Below are 22,232 nucleotides of genomic sequence, written 5' to 3'. Positions count from 1 at the left end.
TTTGTACCCCCATAAAGCAAAGCTTTGGAGCAAAGGGCTTTTCCATTTTCTGTCTCTCTCTAGCAAGCACTAACAATAGACTCCAGCCTCCTGCTGCTGGGCATGAGTATCTCTTTAAGCCCTCTTACCTTGGCCTCAATTTTGGTTATTCTGTTTAATTGGCAGATGTTTTGCAGGACACCAGAAAAGAGCATACACATATCAGATGTAGTTTCCTTTGAGGGGCCTTGTTACCTCTGCTAGGGCTCTTCTGTTCCCTTTCAGTGTTGAGATCAAACATCCCCTTGGATGGAAATCCTGTGTTCTCTGCAATGTAATGCCTTACATGTATTAATGCATGAGAGAGGCTGGTAGCACACTTGCCAGATCCTTCCATACTACAGCAAGTCTCTCCTGTAATATCTTCCACAGTCATCACCATTATGCAGCTTAATGAGGAGTAATGGTCTGATTTTGAAGCAGTTTAAATCTCAACAGTTTACACTGGCTTCTCCTGGGTTCGTGGGTGTTCTGTCTGTAGGTAAATAAAAGAACCCACTTTTAGACCCATACCTACTGATGTGCTTTAAACTCATCCTCATGATTTACAGCAATGAGCTTTGTAGCAACATTTTCCTGTTCTCTATGTCTTTAATGTGGAAAGTCTCTGCTGCTCTCACTCCATAGATTAACCTGCAGATTGCTGTAACAGATACCAGCCCTGTGTTTGTGGTGCACCAGTAAATTCTCCTTTGGCAGCTGCTCTCACATTGATGCATTTCACAGCCTCCCTGCCCTGCCAGCAGTAATGCAGTTCTGATCTCACAGGTCAGCTGGTACCCATCACATATTGTAATTACCTTCTAGTAGCTTGTTGCACCCAGATGTCAGCATAGAGTTTTCAAGCTCTGTAGTATGCAGAATAAATTGAGCTCAACATCATTTTCACATTCCTTTAAAAAGCCTCCTCTTGTCCAATATTCCCCCTGCACCTTAAACATGGCAAGTATTTAAATAGTAAAATATCTGTTTCTCAGCCCTGAAAGACTGGAAGTTGGCCTACCTACAGTATTGACTTCAGAAATACAATTTTTCACAATTCTCCACCTTTTTAAGACCCTTATAGTTTTGAGATCCTTGTGTCTTGATACTGCACTGTTACAGGAAGAGTGCATCTGTTTGGAAGAATCCACATCTAAAACGTGCAAATAAAACTGACAAAACAAAAAACGTGTTCAAACACTTTTTTATTAGTTAAAAAAAAATATTTCCACAATACCTAGAGATCCCAAGTGCCAGTGCAGATGGACGCGAGACACAGACCAGTGAGTCCAACCAAAAGATGCAAAGCAATTGGGTTGGGAAGCCAGGAGGGAGATGGGGAAGGACAGACCCCCCGGTACACACCTGCACTTTACTTACAATCAGAGGGGTCTGGCTTACATATATTGTACAATTCTTTTTGAGGCAAGTGAAAGACTACAGAGCTGAATGTAGTTAGTCTATGGACAGTGGGATTTTCCTGTTGTAGTGTCAGCTAATATTTCCACGTATGCTCTTGGAATGGTCTCTCTTGACCTAGGATTCCCTAACTTGATGGATCGCCTTCAATTTCACCCTGTGAGAGGAGAGAGATAGGAAAACAGTTAAATATTTCTAGTGGAAAACATATATAAATAAAATTAAGAGAAAAACCAATGGTAATAGTCACCACACAAAAAAATCATAAACAGCTACAAAACAATGAGGACCATATGTGGTGGAGAAAATAAATGAAATATCCATTCCTTCTGGAAACCAGACACACTCCCACTGACCTCCAGGGAAAAGGAGGGTGTGAGTTCACAGATGGTGGAAGTCGAGCTAATGTGGGGCCAGGCTGCCACCAGCAGGAATGTCCTGCTTTCTGCTGCTGGGTCTGCTCCTGCAGCTTGACATGAGCCCTGGTGCAGCCATGGAGTCAGTCACATTAGTGGGGCTCATTTCAGGGACTGGCAGCAGGGGTGATGGCTGGCAGAGAGTGGTAGGTGCAAGCTGACACCACGAAAACAGTCTGAGCTTTGAAAAAGCTGAAAAATGTGGGGTTTGGGTGCGTGCAGTACCTGTGGAGTGGGCAGACAAAGGCCTTAGGACTGAAATCATAAAGGAAATACTGTGTGAGAAGTATTTGCCCCTTTAAAGCATCCTTGTTGGACAATAAGTTATTCTTGTTAAAGAGCTGAAAGTGGCCCAAAGACTGACATCTGACCCAGGGCTTCAAAAGGACATTGCAGGTAGAACAGATCAAAAATTAAAAGAGCTAATTTAAATGCAGAAAAATCTATAGAAAAATCTAACTTTTTACCTAAAGCTCTTCTAAAGCATGGCTGCAACAAGGAAAAAGCTGTTTCATGTGATGACAAAACCAAAAGAAAGCATTAACTATTATATGTCCATCCACAATATCAACCCACATCAGGCAGCAGTTTACACTCTGTCCAGTCTGTCTCTAACAGAAAATTGTTGGTCCCAAAAAAAACAGAAGTGGCAAAAGCGAGAACTGATGAGCTCAGGTTTTTGTCAAATAACTCAGGAAAGTGGGAATACTGATGGGAACCTCACACGGCAGATCTACAACCACAGGGTGCAAAGAGGAATTATCCCGGGGAGGGGGGGAAGCAGTAACCCAGAAAGAGCCCATGTGTGGCCCCCAGAGCGCGGGGGCCGTGGCAGGCAGGGCCCTGGCACCCCCTTACCTCTGCACCGCCTGTGCCTGGCGCCGGGGCCCCCTCTCCGGCCACCCGGGGCTGCTCCAGCGGCTGCGGCGCTGCCAGGTCCTCCTGCCAAGTCACAAGCAAGATGTTTGTCCTCGCTGCCACATGCAGAGTCATCGCCCTAATCTCAGACAGACCATTCGAGCAGACTGCACGACTGATTGAGCATTACACACCCAAATAAAACACCAGCTTTAATATTGCTTGAAATCCACTTTTGTTGTGCGGCTTGTTGGAGCAGATATCTGTGAAAAAGCAATTCCTTTTCCTACCACCTGGTTTTTGGTCTTTTTCATACAGAAAAATCAGTTCTTTTTCTGTTACTGAGACCAGAGTTTTGACTCTTTCAGTGTGAAGAAATTTGGGAGGAATAAATAAATTTACCTACAATAAGACTACGCCAAGCCTTTCCCCACATTATCTTACTTACCCTAAGCACTTAATGCATAGACTAAAACCAATTTGGGATACAGCAGTACTGTGGTGGTGTTAATGTCATGCTTCAGATAAAGTGTCATTATCAAAGGATTTGTGTTTGAGTCCAAGTATTTACATAATCATTTTTGGCTCTTTTAGCTACTTGCCTGCATCTTTCAGCTTCCTTCCTAGCCCAAAAAGAAGAGAAAAGGTTGTATTACCAGGCAGTTACTTTAAGCATAATTTGGCCACATGGGAAGAGAAGACAAAACCCTGACCGTACTGGACAGAAAGAACAAATGCCCCTGTGTGGAACCAGTCAGTGAGAACAGGAGGAAGCACAAATAGCAGGACTTCTATAGCCCAGCCCCAAATCACCAGGCAACTCAAAATTACTAAGCTTCTCTGTTCCCTTTGAGCACACATGCCCAGCAGTCTCCCTGAATTACTCTTTTCCCAGGTGAAGTCAGGGCTAACACAGAGGGAATCAGAGACACACCTATTACGTAAAGTCAATTTTGCATGGAGGACAGAGTTATCATTTGAATTTTAACATTTTGAAACACAGGGCCACCACTTTCCCTGGTGCTGCTGTTGATGCAGTACAGATCAAACGTCCCTGCCAAACCTCCTGTAAACAGAACTTCATGCTCCTGTGTCTTTGGGGAACTCCACTCTTAATTTTGACACGTGTCCTTATTTTCCTGTTCAGTCACAACTGTTCTTATCAGCAGAAGAGCACTCCTGCTGCTTTTGGGACTGAATTATGGAAGAAGAGGGGATATGAAATAAAAAGTGAAAAACAGACAGAGTTATGCAGATATAAGGTAGAGCCCATGAAAATTTAAGCTGGAAATTGGACTTCAGGTCCATTTGTGGCAGGAAGGGGAGCCAGGAGATGGAAACATTGCAACCTGCTTGTCCTACCTATAGGCTTCCTGCTCTCCATGTGAGCTACCATGATATCAATCCACCAAAACCAGAAAACAGCCAAAATTTGAGCTGCAGCCCAGTACTGATATCTGTCACAGCTGCAGGCATTCCCTTCATCTCCCTGCTGAGACTAGAAGTTTGTTTATGGAGAGCACCATGCACTGGGGTGTCTCCAGATGAGAAACACAGTGTGACTACCTTTTCCTAAGGAACATGCCCTTAATTGTTGGCCTGAGCTGTTTTAAGTAAGCCCAGGTAATTCAATGACATTAAATTGTGCACATCATGGAAGACAGTTTCTCCGAGTACAGCAGGGACCGTGGCTGTTGTGGAGAGGCCACTGCTCTGAGGGAGCCACTCAACCACAGCCTTTCAGAAATGCAACTCCCCTGCAGTCAGCAAACAGCTCACTACTCTGAATTTATGGAGGCTCATCCAGCCTCAGGATCCAGCCTGTGGCTTGAAAAGACTTCAGATGCATATAAAAAGGACTACGCCTTATAACTCAACAGCACACGTTAGGCCAAAGTGGGTAAAAACAGCCTCAAATTGTATTTTCAAGCTTTACAGGCAGGTTTTCTGGCTGTTAGGTGGAAAGGAAAGAAATCTGCAATGCAAGCTGCTCACGGTAGCTGCAACAGCAGGTGTCTCGTAGGTGTTTTGCAGGTGGAGTTACCAGCTGCTGTGTGAAATCGTGAAGGTCAATCAAAGGCGACTGCCTAAGGTGCTGAGCTGCGCTGGGAACACTGGAGGACAGCTCACAGGAACACAAGGACAAGTGAGGTGCACTCTGTCTTTCTACAGGGTACAACCACCTCCTGTTCCTGTGGGCAGGGAGCTCAGCTGTGGCAGAGGTGGAAAGAGTCATGGAAAAGGGATATCTTCCTGAGGACCACCCTCAGGACACTGCATCCAAGAGCAACGGATGGGCTGAAGAATCCCTGTTCAGCTATTGTGCTGCTTGTTATATCCCTTAAATCGTGCTCTCCTTGCCAAGGCTCTGCTCCAGAAGGACAAAAATCAACCATCTATTTTTAGAAAGGGAAGCAACCATGTTTCTGGATAGTATTTCTAAACTTTGGTGGAGGAACCAGCACAATTGCAGGATGAAGAGGTGTCAGGCTGTGTTAGGGACGTCGCCTCACAGCCTTTTTCTCACGCGCTTCCCACCCTGCCCAGAATAGTGATCCCGAGATGAGGAAGGGCTGCATTCTTCAGCTGGGTGTTAGCTGGCTGAGGGTTGCGGTAACTGCTCAGGAAAACAGAGGAGGACCATGTGATGGAAGGGTCTTCACTTTGGATGAAGAGCCAGAGATGCCCGGGTACGAGCTCCAGCTATAACACTGACCCACAGCACAACGCTGGGCAAGAAAGCAAAGGTGAAAATCCAGCTTCTCTGGGGGACAGCAAGAGTTTTGCCATTCCTTTCACTGTTCATCTGCTCATTAAAAGGGACAAGATTTTCTAAGGGAAAGGCATGCTGAAACCATGAAGCAATTAGTATTGGTCCTCCTGCTCTTAAAGGGAAATCAGATTTTGTCCCCTCAGAAGTCATGCATTGCCTTAGAATAAGTATTTTAAATGAAAAAAAAATCAATTTGCTATGGGCTGTTTTCTTCTATTTTTGGAGGAGAAGTTGAATCTTTTTTGCTAGTGAAGAGAGAAAAATTAAGGACTTTAACATAACAGTTAAGTGAAACACAAGACCTTAGAATTTCTTAAAGGAATACCATACAAGTTTTTAAATATTTTATGAATAAAAAAATACATTCCCATATAAAATATATACACTATAGAAGATTTATATATATAAAAAACAATATTTCACTAAGGTTATGAAACACAGGTACATGTTCAGCTATCATAAATGAAAAACTCGACAAATTAGGATCTGCCATTTATAAAGATATTCCTGTGTAATGTTGAGATCTTAAATAGATTATACTACAGGCTCCTGGGTTCAGATATTTTAATATTTTTTTAAACTGATTTGAAAACCCAAGAATATTGAAAAATAATTAACTATAATTTGATTTCTCAGATTTCTTTTTTCCCCCCAGGTTCTAAGAAATTCCCCTTTTCCAGCTTACCAACTGAGTTGTATGTTCCGAGTCCATATACAAAATGGAATTTATATTTTTATCTATATCACGTTATAAGCCCGTGGGGCTTTTCTGCTGTTCTCAAAAATTCAGACAAAAATAACCTTATTAGTATTATCTTCCTTATATAACAGAGAAAGCAATCCAATATTGGATGCTGGCATATGACTCATTAGAATCTCAAAAAATTCAGTGGCGAGCAAGAGTTTATTATTATTATTATTATTATTAGGCTGTAAAGCCAGAGAGGTTCACTGGCAGCCTCATCTGCTACAAATTTAACAGCCCTCAATGGGACATCAATTGCATAAGGCAGAGAGGTTCAGCCTCCTGTAGCGCTCTTGACCTTGGGCGTTGGAGCAAACACAACAGTATTTGGCAGTATCCCCACTCCACTCCCTCATAAATCCTCAGGCAACCTGACAGGTCCTATGGACAGGCTGTGCTGTATAGGTTTCAGGCTGAACGTGCTTGGAGTGATGCTGACAGCTATAAGAGGTCAACTCGTGCCTCAAGTGAGTGGACCTACCAACAGGACAGACAGATGGGCACACAGGAGCCCTGTCTTACCCTACAAATCCAGATGGACTCTTGGGGTGGCTTTTTTTTCATCCAGCTCACAGCCAGACTCTCACACTTTCCTGGGACTGCTTATAGAAATAATACATATTTAACAATGTATCCTACAGGATTGCTGCGGCACAGCTTTGAGCCATGAAGCAAACACATGGTCTTGTAGACTTTAAGGCTTCATCAGTGCCACTAACTCAGCTATTTTCATGGGAAAATGTATACCTGGACGCACTGAGACTGAGAAGGAAGCATAAAAAAAGTGCCTGTAGGCAGAATACCCTGTTCCACACTGCTTTTTCCACCCTGCTCCATCAGATGTGGACGGATACTACTGGGATGCATCACTGCATCAACCAAGTACAGAGAAGCTTGAATGCCAAGGGGAAGAGTTGCAACTATTTATTCTACTTAATTGTAAGGTAGTTTAGCTGCTGATTTCCCTGCTCCTCTTGTTCAGCAGCTCTGCCCTCCTTGGCCTCTCAAATGCCCTTGGTTGCTCTCTCCTAGTGGCGCTTGCCCTGCCCAGACTAACATGAACAGGGAGGTCACTCAGTTTCTGCATCCAATTCCTTCGGTGCGACTGCCTTGGCCTTGGTGGTGTTGCAGGGTGTGAGTGAACAGAATCAAGGCCACAAACGTTCACCTCCAGAATGTGCAGTGGTTATGAAAGCGATGAGCCCCAGCCTGGGTGCGGCTCATGCACACGAGATCAGGCGCACAGGGAAACGCTGTGATCCAGCGAACGCACCCAGCGGATGCACATAACTGACAACTGCTCCAATAATTAATGGAGCGAGACAAAAAAAGGATCAAACTCAATTCAAAGAGACAGAGTCATGAGCTGACAACTAAATCATAAAAACTGACAAGGCAAATAGATCTAAGAGGAAGATCTAGGCGGAGGGTGTAGGGAAGCATCATACTGGGGAAATTGTTCCACTCCCTGAAGGACATTTTGTGAGTGTGTGTATGTACACACCCTCGTTCCCAGCCACGTGGTATCTGCATTGCAGCAAGCTCTGTGCTGCGTCATGTAGACGAAGAATTAATCCTCTCCTAAGACAGGGATATGTAGTGGGTGGTTATCTCACTGGAATCTCTTAACATCCACCCCAGGGATGGGGATGGGTGCAGAGCCACAGACAGAACACATTACTGATGGGTTTCATTCCTTTGTGGATCAGAAAAATTGTGGCGAGTTTATAATCTCTTAACTTACGTATTTTTTAGTTATTACTTAAAAACTCCCCCAAATCAGTCAATACTTTCCTGTACTCAGTGAGCAGCGACCAGGCCAGTGCCAAAGCCCTATCAGGCGATGCCAACACTAGGCAAGGTTGTTCTCATCTGGTACTTGGCACCCCTCCATAGGCATAGAGTTACTCCAGCCTCATTTCCTTCTGCATGGCTCTGAGTGCTCCCACCAAGGACAGCAAGAAGCAGCAGGTTGCCAACTGCCCCATGGGTGTGCCTGCCATGATCCAATAGCAGGCTGAATTCTTTCCCATGACCCAAGTCACGATGTGATACACCCACAGAACTGGACCAATCCATGGTTGCTGTCATGAGCAAAACTTAACTCAGAATCCTCAGAGTTCCCCTCTCCTGCCGCCCATGCCAGCTGTCAAATGCACAGATTAAATGTCAACGAGCTCTCCATAATTGATATTAATACTGGGAAAGCTCAGCTGGAGACATGCCTCCTAGGCCACTTGCCTCCCCCAGACCCGAGTCACCCTCCTGCACTGCTCAGTGCCAGGCTTTCACACAGATCCCTGGTGCTTTGAACAATAAAGTCAGCAGGGAACAGCACTGGAGACAGCTGAAAACAGAAATAAGGCATTAGCAACTGCTCTGTGCAATTAGAAAGGAGGATGGAACACAAAGAAGTCTCAGAACTGGATATAACAGCTCCCTCAAACTTCAGGGGCTGAAAGGAGTCATACAGAAGTATGACTCCAGGATTGCAAGATGATAACAGTAGGTGTTCACTGCTTAAACATCTAAAAGCTTTAACTTATCAGTCTTAGTGTATCTTCAGTGGGTCTCCCATAGGCATTATAGTGCCCAATGCTGCTCTTGGCAGACTCTGGATGTATTTCCATTAGCAAACTGTGCAGCACAATAGGAGCAGATCTGGAGAAAAGGCAGCCGGTGCCGAGAGCCCAGCACAATTCCTTATATTCCTTTCAGGGCCTTCCCTCAGGAGCAGCTTTGGCTCCAAGGCAATGAACAATTAGCAGCTGGGAGGCGCTGGGTCTGCTCACAGAGCTCAATCTTCTGTGTCTAGCTCTATACTAATAAGTATGGTGAGTGAGCATGAATAAAAGATTTGCACTCCTAAGCTGAGCTAAACCAGTAGAATAGATGACCCCTCTTTCACAGAAACAAACATTTTTTCCTGAATTCCTTTCTCCTGTGACTTTGTCTTGTTTTTCTCCTCCTGTTTTCATTCTGCTGCCCACCTCTGCTGTTTGGCATGACACCATGATGCTGTGTCCAAAGCAGTTTCCTGGTTCCATTTAGTCTGCCCTTTGGCATGTGACACATCCTAACTTTTTATTTCTTGATCGATCTCCATTTTAACTCTAAGCAGTCAGATCAGCACTCTAATCAATGGAAGATGCCAGAATGACAGCTCAGATGCTTAATGCTTTAACCCTCCAAAAACTCACAGCTCTGTATATTGCCTGCCATCTGCATAAGCCAAAATCTCTAATAGGGTGAAGGAATTACTGATTTTCTTCACAAAGATGGAAACAGATAACATTGACCCATTTGAGTTCTGAAATCAGCTGTAAACTGTAGTCTTTGAGGTGGGGCTCTCACTTAGGAGGAAAGGGGAACAGGATTGCTGCTGCTTAGTCCTTGCTAGAGGGGAGACAGTCCAATATCTGCAGGAAGGATTCCTACAGTCAGCAAATTCCTCACTCTCCTGAGTCAATCACCCTGCACCAGATCAGCTGAAAGGTTGAAGGGGGTATTCTGGCCCCATGGAATTAGGAATCACTGTTTGCTCCTATAGCCCAAATGCTGTGGGAATAGAGATTAATCTTATCCCAAGGGCTTAGCAGAACTCCTGTATCTCCCCTTTTCACATGCTTGCAGGAGGACATTTTGCGTCACTCATAGCTGCTGTTCCCCTCTTTTGTTAGGCTATTCTCCCAGGATTTATATGCTGTGTAGAAGTTTTGTTTCACATCACAATGTGTTTACGTGCAGGTCAGGAAATTAATCAGCCGACTATCTGAACAATTAAAACAATTTTGGCCAGCCTGGCTTTGCTTTGATTCTGGGTTTGGGTTTGTTGTGACTCATCTAGCTCATGTGGCTGTCAACAGCAGTGATCACAGCCCTCTGAAGAGGGGAAAGAGCTGGGCTTACCAAAGAGCTGCCAAGTATCAGCCTCGTGCTGTACAAATGGTTGCTGTTTGTTACCACCCAGGGAAAGCATCTTCTCTAATGGTCAACACTGCCTTCATCTAGGGAACTGTTCTGCTCCTTCACATGCTCCTTAATCCCCTCACTTGAAGCAGTCCAGTTTGCCAAATTAAGCTGGAGGACAGAAGATGCCTTGTCTGAATCTGGCTTAATCTGTGCACAATTTGGATCACATGGCCTTTATCAATAAGTGCTTGGATGTTGCCAAAACCAGCAGGAAGCAGAGCAGCAGGGTCAGGCTCTCTGCCGGGACGGGGCTCTGCCTGAATTGCTGCTGCCCTCTGCTGCCTCCGGAGCTGCCGGGGCCGAGCTGTGTATCCCACCAGCATGGCACAGGTGTGAGGGCAAGTGCTGAGCTCCTGTGCCTTCCCACCCGGCACATCCCAGAGCTCTGACTCCATCCAGGTGCTCACTGCAGCCCAGCCGCATTTCTGCTCAAGTTCTTGGGAAAAATGTTTTTCTACATTCATAAGAAAATGAAAGACTCTTGCCAGCAGTGCCCGCTGATGGGACAAGAGGCAATGGGCACAAATTGATTTAAGTGTCCATCTGAACAGAGGAAAACACTTCTCTCTCTTCCTGTGAGGGTGGTCAAACACTGGCACTGGTTGTTCAGGGATATTGAGGAGCCTCCAACTGTGGAGATATTAAAAATTCAGCTGAACAGAGTCCTCTCTAATTGACCCTAAGGAGGTTGGACTAGATGATCTCAAGTAGTCCCTTCCAAACTAAATGATTCTGTGACTATATTACGCATTATAGGATAATATTAAGTGTTATACAAAAGCAGATATTGCTGCAAACCTTTCATTATGTAAGTAAAACCATCACCTGTAAATGTTTGAAGGTATTTTAAGTGTAATCCAAAGGTGACTCTTCCGTCCTGCACACCACTGAAGAAACAAACATACCTTTTTTACAACTCCTGTGGTGGCTGCGATGGTCTCTGCTCCTTCTACAGTTTTGTTTGCCACTGTATTCACGCTGGCTACTACAGCCTCTCCCACCACATTGGCCTGCTCTTTGGTCTTCTCAGCAACTGGGGTTTTAACAAAAGCAGAAAGTCAGTGAGCTAGACACTGCCAAAAGGCTACCAAATTCCCCAGGACAATAACATGAATGCACTGAGGTAAAAAAAGAAATTGGCCCTCGTACAGTCCTTGTTTGGATTTTTTTAGATGAGATCACGTCTGAATTTATGTTATGTACGTGAGAGTTTTCGTCTGACTCAAAATGCTGTTCAGAGAGCAGCACTGCAGCCTGTCAGTCATTGTGGGAAACTGCAGAATGAAAAATTCACTGTCAGAATGAAAAATTCACTGTCAAATACTAAGACACAATGGTGCAAATAAGGTATTTCGCATTGCAGACTGTGCATGACCTCTTCCTGGGTACCTTCTGTTTGATTTAATACTCCTGGGTAGAAAAAAGTTATCATTATGAAATTCCCCAGGGAAAGGATCCATTTATCTCCCTTCAAGGCAGTCCATATGGCTGCTCTGCCTTGGAGCTTGGGTCCTAGAAGGAACCCTCTGGGTCCTTGATTCTGTGACTGCCTGACAAGAGTCTCCCAAAGACCACAGTTTTGGCCCGATAGGAACTGATGCAAGCAAATCCTCTTTGCATGCTGGGCAGCACACTTGGCACTGTGAAATGTCTAAACTGCTGTGAATAATCCCACTCTGCCAAGTAACCTTCGTTAGATTTTTTGACCTGCTCTACTGATCAAACATTTTCTCCCATCTGTGTCCACTGCAAATGCCAGACCCTGAACCACTGCTCCTGGCAAGCATCCTCCATTCATCACCTGGAAGGTCACACACGTCAGTGGTGTCCTCCACAGACCTCCCATTTGGCAAACCATCACAGATTCCCACCTCTCTCTCAGGGCTGTGCTCTTACCTGAGGTCACACTTTGCACCACGCCTTCCTTGGTTTTGGTGCCTGTGAAAGGAAACACAGTCCATCAGTGCTACCTGGCTAAGAAACCCATGGTTTTTAGACACGTACGGCTTTTTGTTCTTACAAAGTGCAGTAGGGAGCTATAGTGCTGCTGGTACCTCCTGCTCAGACACAAGCCATTTGTAGAGCCAGAAAAGGGGACCAGTTTCCCTCCCCAATAAAGTCAATAAGTACCTTTGTGCTGAGAGTTGGAGAACTTCAACAACAAATTCTCTGGAGATGCCTAGACCTGAAAAATTTTGACTATATCATGCTGAAGTATGAAAAATTGTTCCTGGAATATTTCCAAAATTAAAAGAACAGTTAAATAGTGGTAAATCAATGTTAAGCTAATTGTAAAAATGACAGTATATTAAGTCATCTGGTAAAATCTCACCTTCTTCAGTCTTGCAAGACAAGGAGTCACATCTGTGACTCTCTCCTGCCTTTCAGCAGAATACTTGGCTGTAGCAGTCCTTTAAAATCTCATTCTATACCACCAGTAAAGACTTGAGAATCTTAAAGCTGAATTTACAGAACAACCACCCACCTACTACATACCTACTAACTAGATTCCCATCTTGGTGCCTCAGCCTAGGCTGTAAGTGCCTGCTCACAGCGATACACAGAATGCAGATGGTTTTATCTCAAATTATGAAAGTACACCATATGTATACTTACATTGTAATTTATCTCGCTGTTCTCAAGGCAGAAAAGCTAACAGGATGTGAAAGCATTCAGTTTGCAACACAAATAGCCCTAAGGAATAATTAATCTCTGTGATTTTCCTCCATGCTTCAAGTGACCAGCTATATATCCCTTCTACCTTTATACTGCAGCAGATAAGCTAAATCATATGGTAGATGGGCAGCCCCCACAGTAACTACATGCTTTACACATTGAAAAAATAATGGATCAAATTTATCGCTGTTACAATTTAAAAAAACACATGCCAAAACAGTCCACTGGTCTCACTTCACTGTATTTTGTAAATTATCTGCACCTAAACAGGCTCTCTTCAAATTTCCCATACTGATACAGCAAAAGGATTTCTATGGACAACCATCAAAATTATAAAAATAGAGAACCAGGCAGATCTTCGACTCCATGGAAGTGGAGCATCCACGGGTGTGGTGGGAGAAACCAGCTACAAACCGCAGCTCGTTCTCATTAGCAGCCTGAGAAGTGAAACAGGTGCAGTGCCCTGATAACAACGGATCCAGCCCAGCTCTGTTCTGCCTGACACATGTTACGTATTATTGGATGTTATTCTCCATTGTTGATTTATTTTGGTGGTTGTAATTGTCGCCTGGGGCAGAACAAAACTGTTCTACTACAATGTGCCCTCAATATTTCACTCCACCCTCCTGAACTGTGTTAAAACGGAAGAGATGAAATCTTTGTACTTTATTAGACTCGTTAGTGCTGTAAACTGCAGTTCCTAGTGGTGCATGTGATACATGTGCACTGCTGTGAGCTGGATTTAATAATGATGCCCGTGATACACAAATGTGTGCAGAAGCACAGCAGTGAGCAGAGCAAGTGCAAGTCTCAAGCCATGAATGTGAGCTCTTGAGTGGGCCAAACACACACTGTTCAATTCAGACACCATCGTGCTTTGGTTTCCCTCCCAGTGCTTCTCCTATGAAACACTGCCACAATACTAATCTGACACACAAGATTGTCTCATGTCAGACACAGATGTTCAAGCACAGCCCTTTTTTGTTGTTTTTTGGTCAAAGAACAGTTGATAGGTAAGCAAAGTAGATGATTTGCTGTACTAGACTTCCATGAGTTTCAGTTGTGCAGTAAACACTCTTAGTGAGACTTCTGTCTTCTATATATTTTTACCAGACTTTTAAGGTGACTATCTGGGCTCAATTCTTTTACAGGGGGAGGGGAGTGGTTGGGGGCTCTATTTGCTGATCAAAAATAGTTCCAGAAAGGAGGGATGCAGATAGAAGAAAAACATCCGAATCCATTTTGCCACAGAAACAATGTCATTGGGAAGAGTCCTTGCTGCAGCCCGGGGAGAGCTCGCCTCTCGTTCCCGGCCCAGCCACACCCGATGACTCAGGCTCACATCCATTATGCACCGCATGAAACCTGACCTTCCGGTGCACGCTCCTGCCAGCAACCCACATCTGTTGAATCAGAAAGCAATCACCTGATGCTCAATCTCATTTCGCTCATTAGCCCTTGCCTGCAGCTTCTGTACACAGAATTAAAAGTTCATGCATCCTGCCTCTTCTGAGTGCTGTGAGTCATCTGTAAGAGCTTTGGTACGGCAAGGGTGGGACTGAGGTGGTGGAGCGCTGTGCAGTGGGAGAAGGTTTAGAGTAGAAAGGGATATTATGATGGGCATTAAGTCCTGCAGGAGTCACTTGGTTTAAGTAGAGCTTGGTGCGTTGGAGCTTTCTGCAACACACACAGTTGAAAATCTTTCTGGAAAACTACAAGTGCATTCTTTGTTGAGGCTTACTGAATTATAACATTAAACAGTACTAATGACCTTATACTCAATACTCTGATGCAGCTTTGCATTAAATTCATTAATTAACTGCAACATCATTTATCCCCCTTTTTAAACCAAACAAAAAAAGACAGCCCATTGAACCAACTGCTGGATCCCCACTAACTGTGCAGGGATCCCCTGCCACTTTGGTGTACCCAGAGGCTGTCAAGTTGCAGAGCAGTCTGTGATTCTGCTAAGTGCAAAGGTGACCCACACTACAGGATTTCTCCTCTTTTCATGCCCCCTCTTCTCTCAGGAGCAGCCCATGCTCTGACTGCCCCAGCAATGGCAGCACCTCGGGCCGGCCCGGCTGTGAACCGCATTGCAGTGCCAGCACAGGAGGGAGGCATCTCCTCTCTGCCATGGCTCATGGAAGCTGAACCTGCTTGGACCAGAGGGCCACTTGGACAAGCTGGCCACAGTGCCCCAGTGGTACTGTTTGCTCCAGGCAGGTGCCTCTGAACGAGCATTATTTTTCTTTCCCTGGGCAGCAGCAAGTGACTCACCAGACGTGGGGGTTGTGCCCAGACACCTGGAATCCTCCTTGGAGAGTCAGCAATGAGTTAGCACAAACCTGAATAAAAGTCAGGGATCCACTTCATCCATCCTAGGCTATGGGGATTTTCCTCCCTTTCCTGATGTTCTGAAAAGACCCTCAAGGTTTGATGCAGTATTGTTTTCTCCTAGCATCCAAAAATTCAAGTTTTGTCACCTAATGCTCTAGATGAAGCTGCTGGGATAGGGCTCTGCAAAGGAAGGAGCAGGGAAAGAACAGTTCAGGTCTGTGATTTACCCTTCATGTGGCACAGAGTGATAAAAGGTAGCATGAACAACATACTAATCATTCCAGTTTTAACAGATATACCATGCCTCCACCTTCCCTGGTTATTAAAAAAACTGATTTTCTGAGCTAATCAGCATCTGGCCTTGACTTTTCCTGCCTGTGAAAGACTGAATTTTCCCCAAAGGGCTGAGCTTCCCCTAGTGTGCAACAGGAACTGAATCAGCCCAAGGCAAAGCCCTGTGCAGTGCATGACAGGGCAGGAACCGGCATTATACCAAACCAAACCAATAAAAGGAGAAAGCACTTAATCTTCATCTTGATTCTTATCTGATCCTCATTCAGAGATTAAGGTTTTAAGGCTTTTTAGTTTTAGACTTAGAGAAAACTTTATTGTAAGGTTAGAATCTCATAAAGAGACTCTGTACCTGAAAAGCAGGTCACAGTATGGAGGTGTACAACGTGACTGAACAGAGATGTGAGGAATTATGTATAAAAACTCTGAATAACACTGACATGACTCAAATCTGGAAGCAGGTGGAGCAGCAGTGATGCCACAATCTGACATCCATACGTGACATTTCACTGGCTGATGTTTCAGTTACTGTAGTTAGTTTAATTGTTTATAGGGATGCTGCTTACCTTTTTTCCTGTGAGTCAGCTTCAAATTGAAATGTGAACTTTTACATCCATTCATTTCCAGTATGCCAATAGTTAAGTATTTAAAAATTCAGGATGAAGACATTACCAGACCTACTACATACAAATTTTATACTCATTTATAATGTACAAATATATGTCTGTAGCTATTTGCAATAGAGCTGTTTTAAATATAGTAGCTAAGTATAGCTCTGGATGTTGCAGTATGACAGCAGGAAGAACATGCACGTAAACTTTCCAACTAAAATAAACACTCTTTCCCACATCTAGCAAAAATAAAAAGCTGTGTGAAACACAGTAATCAGCAGAAAGGTAATCAGTCTTGGGAACCAAAGACTCTGTAGATTTTGTATTATCTGGAATATCTGACCATCCAGCCATATAATTGCATTTGCTAGATAGCGAAGATAGTGGGTTTCGACGGTGACCTTGAAAGGAGAGGTTTCTGAAACAGCCCATTAACTGTGAGAGAGGTCTCTAGACAGGACATCAGGCGTGCTGTTTCCCAGATCCTATTCTTTGGGCAAAAGGAATTTGGGCGTCTCTTGTAAAGCAAGATTAATGTGCGCACGGGCAACGAAACAGGTTGGTGAACAAGAGAAGGATTTCAGGATAAAACAGTTTGTTTGTGGGGAAACAGATGCATCCTGCAATCCCCTCTTACTAACACTGCTGGCTCATCTCAGGGACCTCCTCAGCGTGTCTCAGTGTGGAGGTGAGGTGGAGACCAGCAGTGCTCAGATGCTTGGAGAGTGTCTGACTCCCTCTGCAAACAATCAGTGACTGGTCTAACAGAAACCTTACACCTGAGCATCTGCTCCTTAACATTACACTCCTTCTGCGTCCCCTATAGTAGTGATCGTTTCTATGTCTAATTTACAGTTGGGGAAACTGAGGCACGGGGAGGCTGTGCCACCCCAGGTTTACAAAGCAACTCTGTGTAGAGCTGAGGATGTTATTCAGACCTCCTTGCTATTCATTCCCGAGCTCCAGCCACAATATAATTTCCCCAGACTTTCTCAGAGACAATCTATGCAGCTGTTCATGCTCAAATGTAGATTTAAACTAGTTCTCTCTTACCTACATACATTACCCCTTCTTTAGTCTTCTCCGCAGCCTCTGTCACTCCCTGCTTGGTCTTTTCTGCAGCAGCCACCACACCTTCTTTAGCAATGGAGAAACCTTTCTTAAAGACGTCCATTCTTGTTGCTTGTTAAGGTATTATCTGGGATGATCTGAACGAGGGACAGCAGCAAAAAGCACCTCAAGGCTGTGACTGTGAACTGCAGCCTTACCCTCGGCAGATACTCTGTTTCTCTGCCAGGCTCTGCCTTTGCTCTCACTCCTCCGCTGGATGAAGGCAGTGTGGCAAACCTCACAGCTCTCGCTGGCTCTTATTGATGAAGTGTGCTGCAGTGTAGCCAATGCCTGTGTGCAGTTGATACTGAAATATTAATGATATGGATCTGCTTGGGAAGCTTTAAGAAGGGAGGGGGAGAGGAGGACAACGACAGCAGTAGGTAAGGGACTGACTGGAAAATTTCCAGACAGATAGAGCTTTTAAAATATGCTGCAATGCTCTCACTCAAGGATGCTCTCATGTGAAGAGGGAGACTTTTTGTCTGGAGAGCTGAGTTCCTGAAAGGGCATCTTCCCGAGGCTGCAGCAGGAGCCAAACAACAGCTCTCCTGGGTCCCTAGAGGGTGGAGGGTGTGTAAAGCTGCTACCACATGTGGCAAACAAACAGGGTCAAAGTTCTGTGGTCTGGCAGTTACCAGAACCCACCCTGCATGAAATGGTAATGACAACATTATTTCTAGTAAATACTGAGAGAAAAAGGGAACCAGCTACAGCTTGGTGGCTCAGGTGAAGGGAGCTAGAGGTCCCACTTGCCATATTTGTCAAGTCTGAAGGCATTCACTATAAATTGTGAGCTTTGCTCAGCTGTACATCCCATTACAACGGTTCATTTCTGAAAAATGAGACGCCTGTTGGGGGAAATCCTGTTTCCTATTTGTTTCTCTGAGTTGCTGCAGACAGAGCTCTGCTCTGCTGCCGCACAGCGAGACGACATTTCACGCCAACGTCAGAGGCCTGTGCTGCAGAGCACAGCGGGGCAGGAACACACCCAGCACAGAACTGACTGGGGAAATCTTACAGTTTGCACAGAGGATCCATCCAGCCTCCAGGCCTTGCTAGGAAAAGATACAAACCCACAATAACTAATCACAGCTGGATATCCTAATGTGCTTGCAGGTAAACTCTAGTTAAGTTGTTTTCTGAAGTAGATCCTGAGTGGCCCAAATCAGCTATTGTCCCACTAGCGAACCAAAATTCAGTGCTAGCACCTGTGAAAGCAATTGCTGGTGCAGCAAGGTGATTTTTAATTAATTTATTTTTAATAGTGCCATATGTGAAACTACGGAAGCCATGAATCATCATCCTCTGAGCCCAAACCCTGACCTGCTTTGGCTGCTTCTCCTCATCAGGCAAGCAGAATATGAAATTCAGAGGCTGAGCTGCATTATGAGAGGGTAGCACACTGTAATGTCATGAAGTGCAGTGGTCTGTAAGCCACTGCTGCCACAAGTTTTCAGCCTGGAAGTCTCAGATGACTACACAGAAAAGAAAAAGGTCTGAATAAAAAATGGCATATCTGTGTGTACATGCAGACATGTACACAAACATAGTTCTTACTGTGGAACTAAGAATAGTTCTGCAGTTTTTGGGAGTGGGTTTTTTTACCTCATACTGAAACAACTGAAAAACTGCTGATCTGGAAAATAATATATAGATTTCTTAATTTTTTTTTCTCACAAATAAGTCTCCGTACTTATAAATGAAGAACAATTTTCCATTTGAATATAGAGGGGCCAAATCTCTGTCAGACTAATGAATTTATCAGTTGTTAATTTAAAAAAGTGCAAGATTGAGAGGAAGGCCAGCACAGCATACCAATTATTATAGGAGCTCACACTGTTGCAGACTGTTGCAGCAAGAAGTGAAAAAAGGCTTTTCTCACCATCTTTCAAAATTCCCCTTAGGTGGCTGGTGCCATGGCTGGTGTTTGTTTCTGCTCCCAGGGTACTCATAAACTGAAGGTATCTGCATCTTATTGTGCCATACAAGCAGTGGTTTAGCCAAGGTGCTCTTGGAGCCAGTGGCTAAACTGCCATTGATTTCATCAGGCACAGGGCAGGAGCCTTGTTTTAACTACATTTGGTAAAAAAATGAATTTACAGCCTTTGGGAATTGCTACAGGGACCATTTACTTTTTCATCAGGTTTTCAAAGACCATTAAAGCAGAGCACAGATCTTCCATGGTTATGGGTTTTACTGGTATTTTTACTTGAGAATGCCAAAGCTGATAAGGCTGGGTGAGAAGTGTATTTTGATTTTGTTCAGCTATTGTTCTGTCACTGTGATTTGTACAATTGAATTCTACATATTTTGCATTGCTATAAAAGGTAACAAACACATGAAATATCAAGCCATCCTGGGATGTGAAACATGAATCACCACCAGATTGAATTAGCCAATACTCAAGTGGGATACTCCTTTCCTGCCTTCTCCTCTCCCGATGACCTTCAGAAAGGGTTCACAAGAGGTGTTTAAATGCTGTTGGATTCCTCCCAAGGAAGCAGGCAGTTTGCACAGGCATTGTTTTACCTTGAAACCTTTTTAGGAAAGCTCTGGACTCAAGACAACATCGTAGATGATCTATATAGGGCAAGCATCCATAGTGGCTCCTGAACATTTGCCACCTCAATGCAACTGCATTACCCTATTTCTCTCTAAGCAGAAGATTCAGTCCCTGTTTGTTGCCAATCCTGCCTCAGGTAGATCTAACTACAGGACAAGGTAAGCAACCAGATTTTGTGCCTGGTAAGTTTGCCCCTTGCATCAGATCACATAATCAGCAGCTAAAGAGAAGGTCCTCCAGCAGGCAATTCAGAGACCCTAAGTTCCTATCTCACCTGGCAGCAACCACTTTTCTCTGTTATCTGCCTTGTGACACTGGGGAGATGCCAGTTAAGCTACACATTAAGTTCCCTTTATTTTTATTATGGTTGAATATAATTCATATCAAATTTGTAAACAAATTCGTATCTCAAAAACATGTGACTAATACCAAAAGAAAGCCTTGTCTTGACTTGTGCAATGACAAACCATCCAGCTTCTATTTATTTAAAGTCTGAATTCTGGCTGCTTAGGCTTGGCCACTGAGCCTCTTGCTGCACTACACCAGTTTTCTGAAGGTCTCTGCAAGGAGCAGTTCCCCACCTCTCACGCACCTACACCTCTCTCCGGGTGCTGGTTGCAGGTATCTGAGAGCAGGTCTGTGCAATGCCTGCCAGCAATTCTGGAATGTGGGCAAGAGCATTCTAACTCAAGTCTACCTATTCCCCAAAGCGCTGATGCAAGGGAGAGAAAAGAATGCAAAGCAGAAATTGAGATTTCCTGTCCTCTACTGTCTTTTTGTGTCTGCAACAGATTAAAACAGGATTTTACTTAATTTGTGTCTCGTCCCCCTTGCGTTTTCCCAGTTGAAAGCTACTCCACACACAAAACCTTAACCTTGTCCTTTAATGATGAACTCATGCTGGAGACTAACAGCTGACAAAGTCATTTTGCTGGATGAAAGGAGTGTGATTTGGTCATATTCCATTGAAGTATTTAAAAGGTGTATGATGCTGTTTGAAAGACAAGTAAGGAGAGGAAAGGAAAGACAGACTGCTTCTGTGGCTGGTAAATATCCTTTGTTCAGGAAGTTTTTGCATAAAGAATAATATTAACATTAACAGGATCAAACCTTGCTCTACATAAACAGAACTCCTTCCTCTCTCAATTTATGAAAACTTCAAAATGCAGAAAGAACTGTCTCAGATCATTCATTTTCATGCCCCAACAAAAACAGGCAGTTGTCTGACATCCTCTTGGCAAACAGTTTAGGACTCGAATCTCTGCATGTACGTCTGCATAGTTAATGAGTTAATTTCCTCTGCCAGGGAACGAATAGCCCAGGGATGAGCCATTTTTCAGGCGCACACCCAGCGTGCAGAGAGCTGCCAGTACAGCAGCCTGTCGTGATGGATCTCTGCTGTTCAAAACCACTGATAGCTTCTGAGCAAACTATTAAAAATATAGGCAACAAAAATTCATCTTCTTCCTCTGATGGACAGACCAGGGAAAGGAATTGCTCCCTAGCCCAGCAGCCCCCCTCCTGACACTCCTCTCCTGTGCTCCACTTCCCCAGAGCAGCTGCAGACGCACAGGAGTGCACCAGCAGCAAGCGAGGAATGAGACAGCGTTTTCCAGATCTAAAACCCAGTGCCTAATGAGAAGTTATCCCCTTGCTGTGCAGCTATCAACAAAACCGTCCTACTCATCTTCCCAGACGTAAATCCTTTCAGTTATCCAGTCTGCTTCAGAGATTTGGAGCTGGGACATATGAATCTAAAGGAATGTTTGCTTATTAAAATAATTTCATATTTGCTCAGTTTTTTAAAACATTTTTTCCAAGTTTTTTTTTCCTTTTAAGTACACTGATTTGGAATTGAAGTTATAATTAAGCTCATTATAGAGTAGGCAGTGAAACTGGAAAGATACAAAAGAAACAAACAAAATTATCTGAACCTATAAGTTGAAAATTAAATTTCTAAGGGTTCTTTCTCCAGAGACATGCTGACTGGAATAGCCAGTGTGTTTGCTTTCCAAGTAGGTACAAGCCATTTATCGTACAAGCCATTTATCAAATGTATAGTTTGGCATTGTTTACTGTGTGGTTACCTACCTCTTATCCAGCTGTGGCTGCAGGGCTCTGACTCTAAACAAACAGAAAAGGGCCAAGATGAGATTTTGCATCTTCAGCAGATTACCCAGAAGACGGTGCCGGCATTTGACAACTTGATTCTGGAATTGCAAACAGAACACTGAATTCTTGGGGTGGGCAACATCCGAGGGGGTTAAGAGCTGTGTTTAACAGAAACAGCTTTAATTATCAGACAAGGCAAAAGCAGTCCTGACAGTTACCACCAAGATCCCAGGGCATTCTGACCAATCTGCTGTAACTGACAATATCAACTCCTTAAAGACTAGTTTGAAGTCTGAAGACTAGTTTGAACACTTTAAGGAAG

At 44.1% G+C, this 22,232-nt stretch overlaps 1 protein-coding gene across 1 annotated transcript; it reads right to left on the bottom strand.

The window, feature by feature from the left end:
* Window positions 1–1,210: 1,210 nt before the first annotated feature.
* SNCG (synuclein gamma) lies at window positions 1,211–17,553 on the bottom strand. The gene is made up of 5 exons (XM_027698667.1): window positions 17,176–17,553; window positions 12,101–12,142; window positions 11,110–11,237; window positions 2,715–2,798; window positions 1,211–1,597 (listed from the first exon to the last, which is right to left on the bottom strand). The coding sequence occupies exons 1-5, from the start codon at window positions 17,294–17,296 to the stop codon at window positions 1,568–1,570; spliced, it is 405 nt and encodes a 134-aa protein (XP_027554468.1). The 5' UTR covers window positions 17,297–17,553; the 3' UTR covers window positions 1,211–1,567.
* Between the last annotated feature and the right edge of the window lie 4,679 nt (window positions 17,554–22,232).

The sequence above is a fragment of the Neopelma chrysocephalum genome, unplaced genomic scaffold (assembly GCF_003984885.1).
Source record: "Neopelma chrysocephalum unplaced genomic scaffold, ASM398488v2 Primary Assembly neopelma1_131, whole genome shotgun sequence".
NCBI lineage: Eukaryota > Metazoa > Chordata > Aves > Passeriformes > Pipridae > Neopelma > Neopelma chrysocephalum.
Note: the sequence above shows the minus strand (reverse complement) of the source record. Positions and strands in the feature narration are given on the sequence as shown.